Here is a 7942-nt window from a genome sequence, read left to right on the forward strand (position 1 = left end):
GTGGCCATTTTATCAGTCCAGCCATTTTGTCCATTTTAAAAAAAATAATGTTTATAAAGGAGCTAGGATGATATAGATATACATATTTTCCTTCCTGTCTTCTAATCATAACACTATGCCCAAGTCCATTTCCTACCATAGGTTAGTGGTTTATGATCAGGAAGAGGAGCCCTGCCTGAGATTTCCTCTCAGGGCATTGAAGTCAATTGTTGCCCCATCACCACCTCCACTAAGATCATATAATTCAAAGCAGAATTGAGATTGAAGATGAAAAGTTAGATTTTTAAAGAAATAAACTGATGACAACACATCTTGTACCCAATAGTCCTCACATGGTTCACAGGTTTGAGTGAGCCACAGGGAAGGTACTGGGCAGTCCGTATATTTTGCAATGGAAGGGAATGGGGCTCAAGGAATCAATTACCCTTGTCTCTCCCACACAGAAGTAGCCTAAGGAGTGTTATTTGCAGAGGTCTGGAAATGCACAAGTTTTGGAGAGTTAATTTGGAGGATGGGGTTGAGTTAGGAGTTGAATGATTGGTAAGATAAATCCTTTAAAGAACTGCTTGATTGCACACCTCCAACCATATGACAGAGGATTTTTTTTTCTGTTTTATTCTTAAATGTACAATGATGAAGAAATAGTTACCAACAATTTATTTTCTTGTTTGTTTCAGGCACTGTGAAAGAATGGAAAATCTCTGTCAGGTTGTATAACGTTATGTTGCAAACATGAAGGTGACTGGTGCTGTGTCAAACCAGCTGGTGTTCTTTGCTGCACTGTGGTGCTGTGTATGTGTGACTGTGGTAAGAAGCAATAACCACACACTCATCTTTCAAAAAGAGAGCAACTTCCGCAATTGCAGTTGCTTCTCCAGCATCCCAGACTGCAGTATTGCTCTTGCCAACCTTGCGTGCAACTGTAAGACTGTCTACTCTAAAGATATCAACAAAGCCAGCCCAAACTTCAGCTATGGCAATGAATTAGTCGTGTGGGTGTCAGATACCGCTACAGTGGGGCTGCTGCTGAACTACTCATCGATTCCAAACCTCAGGCTTTCTTTGTGCAGCCGCAATGCTGTACTCACAGAATATCTCATAATCTTTGGCCTGAAAAAGCTCTGTGTGACAAATCCTGAGGCGAATGCCTATCCACTGCAAAACATTACAATATACAGCACGGCTGGGACAGCTGTCAAGTCATCCTTGCAGAATAACACTGGATTTTCATTTTACATTTCATTCTTAAATATGGCTCTGTTAAATGGCGATTCTAAATTAAAAGCATACTCGGTGCCAAATGTCACAAACATTGCAGAATATTTTCCCGATCTTCAATATGACATCACTTCTCTACCTTCTGAGGCCAACAGTTCTTTTGTTACATTCATCTATGTTTAGGAGCCATGCAGCAAACTCGCTTTTGGACAGTCAAAAAGTGCAACTCAGATGCTGTGTTTGCAATTATCTATTTATGCACATGTTTGGGGAATGTTCAAGCCCAGAAGTTCCCTTATTCATTTCAGTAACTTTTATTTCTGTTTTAATGCTATCTTTACGTAGAAACTTCAAATATGGACGAGGAAAAATGTGACCTCACCAAACCATGGACAATCAAGTGGCTTCACTGCAAATGTTTGGTTAGGAATATAGCTTGAAAGAGAATGTTAGTCCATGATAGTAACTTTCAAGGCTTCATGCATGAAAATATCACATTACAAAAATCAGGGTATTTTTTTCAATTTACAGCACCTCAAAATGGCATTAACAGTGACATATATTGTTGAACAAAAGGGAAATGCTGTCAAAGCTTTTTGTCTTGCACTCATCAGGACAGGCACAAGAATCCCAACAGCCCGTCCCTCCGGCTGTTCGCAATAGGCAGAGTATTGACCATACTCAACCAATCCATGCTCAGAACATAATGTCTAACGTTAGATGTGATTCCATGATTGGGCAGCATTTGTTGAACAATCCCGACTGTGCTAAGAATGACACTAACAACCAAAGTAAAATTATCAGCCAGGATCGCACTTACACTTGCTAGAAGTTACATAATTTCATATGGAGGGACCTGTCCAATGAAAGCAAAAGGAATATGTCCAGACATTGCACCTTTTCTGAATAAACAAAAGTATAGGGGACAATAGCTCCCTAGTGCATTCCCCATGACAATGTCTTGACTAATCGGAGCCAACTAGCTTGCCAACTAATCAGCACCCCTTGTCTCATGCAGTATAAATTGTTGTTCCTTTGAAATTTGGCATTCTTGCATCTGTCCGGATAAGTTCAAGATGAAAAGCTTCAACAACATGTCTCTATTTTCAGCAACACTGAAGTTTTGTACCACCAAATGACTATTAGCAAAATATATAACACTTACATGATTGTAACATATTCAATTCTATTTCTACCAGGTTTGCAAGATTTCTGTGCCTTTCTGCACCTTATTCCTATAGAGGTTTTTGGGACAAGTGAACTCATTTTAATGTCACGTGAAAAAGATTATTAACAATAGCATATATACTGTACTGGTATGTAAGTTGACACATGTGTGAGATCACCTCACTTCTTTCCAGCCAAAGCCCTGAAATAAGCTATAATCTAAGTGCCCCCTCATTCACCACGCTTTGCAAAGGGAATTTGATTTAATGCATAGCAACTGTTCCACTGCAGCTCACAGAGAGGGAGCAGGAATCAGGGAACCTGAGATAGATGAGCAGAAAATCTGGAGACTGAGAGAGAAGAGAACAAATGACTGGGAGGCTCTGAGAGGTGAGCAGCACTGAAATTTCCAAAGTAGAGAGAGCAAGATTGGACTAGTGGCAAATGTACTCTTCAGAGTAAAAATATTTGTGTGATCATTTGCATATAAGATCACCCACTACTTTCAACCCCTAAATTCCTAGTCTTGTACACAAACATGTTGTTTCTGTTGACAACGCTAGATTTTGCACTGACGGTATAGTTTGGTAACAGTGTAGTGAAGGCCTGACACTGGAATTCTAATGACCTGTCCATACAGAAAATGTGTTATTTTACATATTAATATATAATTCTAACAATACACAAATTCAATCTGACTTTTATGTGTTATGAAAGAGCTTTATTTTAATATGCACCTTTCATGCCCTCAAAATGTCCCACAGTGCTTCAAAGCCAGTGATGTATTTTGAAGTGTATTCACTCTTGTAATGTAGGGAAATACAGCAGCCAAGTTGTGGACAGCAAGGCTCCACAAACACAGCAATGAAATTAATTCCAAATAATCTATCTTACTGGTGTTTGTTGAGGGATAAATGTTGGCCAGGTCACAGGGAGAACTCCCCTGCTCTTCTTTGGACAGGACCATGGGATCTTTTATATGAGAGAATACACGCAGGGTCTCGGTTTAATATCCCATCCAAAAGATGACACCTCTTACTTTGCAGGCCAAGATTGTGTGTTCTTGTCTCTGGATTGGAGTTTGAACGTACAGGTTTCTGGCCCACAGGCAGTATTACTACCACCAAACCAAGGGCAACACCCAAAACATTGGGCGAAATCGTCTCAGAATTGCACTGTGAGGTAGCAGGCGTGCAAAACAACATTTTACCCACCAGCCGCAATGGCGGGTTTTCACGCCGTATCGTCCCCTTCCCGCCTCATAATATATGCAGTCACGGGAAACACACCGTTTTGCTGGCGGGCTTCCTCCGATTCACCCGCCATACTGTCACCTCGCTACTTCCTCACGTCAGGTGCCATATTTGAACTGCAGCTGTGCACACAGTTCTCAATGCTTGCAGCACTAGATTGCTGCACAGAAGACATGGCCCAAAAGGCATGAAGACTGCAGCCCACCATTTTTCTGAAGCGGCCCTAGAAAAAGTTTTGGACGTCATGGAGGGTCACCACAAAGTCTTCTACCCCCGCTGTGGCCTGAGGAGGCCCATCAGTGTCACCACTCCGGCTTGGGAGGCAGTAGCAATGGTGCTCAGTGCCAACACTGCACAGAAGAGCTCGGACATCCAGTGCAGAAAGAGGATGAATGATCTCATCCATGCAGCCAAGGTAAGGCAACCATCTCATCACTCCATACTCACACCCTCACAAGCCCATCACATATTCACCGGCATCTCACTCACTGCCAGCTCAAGGGACATCACCACTCACTCTCTCACACACACCCTCACATCTCCATCTGACCTCATCTCCTCTGAAGACTGCCCCATCAGCCCTCACCCTCTTGAGGCCATTTGCACAGATCAACATGTGCCTCCACACACACCCTGGGATATCCCCCCTTCCCCAGTACTGCCCTAGCCCTGCAACCATTGAAAAACCACCCCTGCCTTATGGCTGGTCTGGTAGGTAAAGACCTGCCCGTGAGCCCCCCTAAAAGTGATGTGGTGCTGCCTGCAAAGCCTGGTGCTGATGACCGTGAGTGCTGCCCGATGCAAGGTAGGCAACCAAACCTCAAAGTACCGAGTGAAGTGCAGCTCATCAGGTGCACGTCACTTATGTTCATAGAAACATATAAACATTGAAAATAGGAACAGGAGTAGATCATTTGGCCCTTTGTCTTGCTCTGCCATTCAATATGATCATGGTTGAGCCTTTGTCTCAACGCCATACTTCTGCTCGCTCCCCATACCCCTTGATGCCTTTAGTTGTGAAACACATTGGCATGAGCCCAGATGATCCAGAGTTGGGGGCTGACTCTGGAGGGCTGGCAAGATGAAGAGATGCAAATGCATTGAATTTAGGTTCCCAACGTTCGATGGTGGGAAAGGCGGCCCACGATTGACAGGTGGAGCGGATGATTGCAAACCGGTTTCACAACAGTGTGAAACAGATTTTTGGCCTTCTCGCCATATTGTCCATTCATGCCCACCAGGACACCCAATGCCAATGGGGCCGGAAAATTCCTGCCATTGTTTTTAAATTTCTCCTGGTGACTGAGTAGATGAATGCCCTACACTGAGTGACTGTTCAACTTGAGAGGCAAGCAGTGGAGTCAGAGGAGAACATTAGCAAGGCCTCTTTAGAATCCAAAATGACACACATTGCAATGGTAGATATTAAACCCAACTGGTCTACAGTACATAGTATTGATGATTGACTAGCCAGCCTGGCTTATTAGGGGAGCCTGAGAAATAGACCTATCACTGGAGACCAGGGACTTTCAACTTGGTTCTCAGTAACCCTGCAAGCCAAAGCTCCAAGTGTAGGGTAATCCTACCTGGACAAACAATGAGAACTAACTCTGATAAGCTGCACAGTTTTCACTGGTTAAACTCCAGCAGTACTCCTACACATACTTGAATCTCCCCAAGCCTTGGTAGTTCTGCAGCTACTTAATGTATCAGCACCATCACTGTTCCCAATGTCACTCCATGAACAACTGGCACGATGAGATGAATGGCATCTTTGCCTACTACCTGCCCCTTTACTTGCAATTCAAGAGTTTGTTGTCAAATTCTACTTTATCCAGTGGCTACGCAGAGAACAATGCAAAATTATGCATTTGCAGTGTTTTCCAATGATTGGCAGCCCCATGACTCAAACTTGAGACAATGTGGTTGGAGTCAAGTGTACAATCACATTAATTTTCCCTATAGATTGCCTTAAGGAGTTTTAAAATATTATACATTTTCTTTGCTTTAATTTTTCCCCTCTTTTTTAATTTCCCAGGTCCTCACACACCATTTACTATTCCCAACGCCATGAAGAGTGCAGAAGAGTAGCACAGACTTGAGATATTGTAAAAACAATTTCTCTCCTATCAAATTTGCATGAAAACATCACACCTCCCACCAATTGGGGGGGTGGGGGGGGGGGGGGGGGGGGGCAGGACCAAGAACATTTTTTTTAAATTTCACCATTTCACATTGCAGCACCGCTGTGCATTGGACAGCCAACTTTTTCTTTTGTAAACTGAAAAGCATAAACCATGGTATTAGCTGATAAACTGCAAACATAACACACTTGACCAAATAACATTCTCATATAAGCAACCAAGAGTGGTTGAGGCAGAGAATATTGTTTCTTTTAGGGTTAAATCAGATAAATATTTAAAGCAATGGAAGGTATGAAGGTATGAGATAACAGAGAAATGGGCCAAAGGACTTCCATCTCTTTCGTACACTTCCAGGATATTAGCAGATGAATGCTCAACGCATTTGTATGACATTCCTTCATTGGTTATTTTATGAAAATACATGGGTTAACTCATGCATTAAAATAGGAGATGGAGGAATGTTACACAAACACATAGTGGGTGATTTTAACTTATATTGGGTGAAACACATGTGATAGGCAGCCTGCTGAAATCAATGAAAAACAAAATCATGCGGGCTATAAAATGGACTTCTAGTTCATTGTCACTCATGCATTTTTCACACAGTGATAAAAGTTAAAATTATCCCTACTAAATGTTCATCAGTAGTATCAGCAGTAGTCATTTTAAACTATTGTCTTCATAGTCATTATAATTATCCTTTTAACTATCTTAAATTGAAGCTCTGGGCAGAATCTTCCCAGCCCCATGAAGGTGGGCTTGGAGGTGGGACTGGGAGCAAAATTTGAACGCTCCTTGGTGCATTCCTGCCTCCAAGCAATCTTGCCAGTGCAGGTTGCAGTGGCAACAGCTACCCACCCAACAGCAGCGGGTAGTCAATTAGTCTATCTTTTTCTATTGTTTTGTTATCTTTCGTATAATGGGAACCAAAGCTGTACACAGTACTTTAACTGTAGCCTAACTGACATCTTCTCCAACTTCATTTTTTTCAGTTCCAAAGAAGAGTCACATTGGACTCAAAATGTTAACTCCGTTTCTCTCTCCCGATGCTGCCAGACCTGCTGAGTTTTTCCAGCACTTTCTGTTTTTATTTCTGATCTCCAGCGTTTGCAGTATTTTGCTTCTTTTCAACATTTCTTCTTCTTTGTATTCTATGCCTCCAGATACAAAAGCAAGAACTCTGTTTTTTTACAGCTTTACATATTTGTGCTGCCACCTTTACTAACATATGTGTACGCACATCAAATTGTTTCAGCTCTTCCAATCATTTAAAATGTTATTATTTAAGGTATATTTGAAACTAAAGAGATGACTTTGTGATTTAGTACTTTCCCTGCTGTGACCATTATGGAAGAATTCAATAAATAATTCACCATGAGCATGCAAAACTCCTTCACGTTTTGTCAACACAAGTTAAAAACAAATAATTGTAATACCTGTGGTTAGAAACAGTTTTGTGGAATCCTTGTTATGTAAATATAATCACAATACTTCAGCTATATTCCAAAGGTAAACAGTGATGTATCTCCAATATCATTGCTAGTATATATATTCTCTGTTTTGTTTGCTGGTAGAATTCAGGCAATTGTTTTATTTGTGCAAAATACCTGAGCACTATACATCACAAAGTCATCGTTTTTCTTCAGTGAAAGTCATTGTTTAAGATTTTTCATAATTGTTCTCCTCACAGAAAGCAAATTTCAAACAAGCTATGTTTAAGAGTTGTTATTTAAAACAAACTCAATCCACACAATTTTTTTCAAGGAAGTGAAAGACTTTTACCATGTAGAATATCACAGTTTACAACCTATTTCAAACTGATAAAATGAAGGTTAATCCCAGGTCTTTTAAATCAGGATGTCCCTTACTCATTTTGAGAACAGAGGATGTTTTCTTTAAACTCACACCTGAACTGAGGTGGTATAGGCAGCTGGCTTTATTGTCATATGATTGATCAGGGAATGATTAAAATAATGGCCCTTTCACAGGCTGGATACACAGGCAAAAAAGACAAAGAAACATGGGCAGCCAGTCAAACAAGCCAGGGGAGGCAGCCTGTCCTAGCAAGGGGAATCTCACCCCTCTTGAACCCTAAGCCCAAAATCAGAAAGACTGATCAGAGAAGATTAAGCAAAACTGCTGATATAATTTAGTTTAACT

At 41.3% G+C, this 7942-nt stretch overlaps 1 protein-coding gene across 6 annotated transcripts in view; it reads left to right on the plus strand.

The window, feature by feature from the left end:
• Nucleotides 1-3083, plus strand: part of LOC144691760 (exosomal polycystin-1-interacting protein-like) — a 71740-nt gene extending 68657 nt beyond the window's left edge. For 5 of the 6 annotated variants that reach the window (XM_078560199.1, XM_078560201.1, XM_078560203.1 and 2 more), the window contains one exon: nucleotides 678-3083. In XM_078560199.1, coding sequence (XP_078416325.1) covers nucleotides 733-1401 — 669 coding nt within the window. In that variant the 5' untranslated portion in view covers nucleotides 678-732 and the 3' untranslated portion in view covers nucleotides 1402-3083. Of the gene's footprint in view, nucleotides 1-401; nucleotides 541-677 lie in introns of those variants that run through there. The other variant, XM_078560204.1, reaches the window with a different exon arrangement.
• The last annotated feature ends 4859 nt before the right edge of the window (nucleotides 3084-7942 follow it).

The sequence above is a fragment of the Cetorhinus maximus genome, chromosome 16 (genome assembly GCF_964194155.1).
Source record: "Cetorhinus maximus chromosome 16, sCetMax3.hap1.1, whole genome shotgun sequence".
Taxonomy (NCBI): Eukaryota; Metazoa; Chordata; class Chondrichthyes; order Lamniformes; family Cetorhinidae; genus Cetorhinus; species Cetorhinus maximus.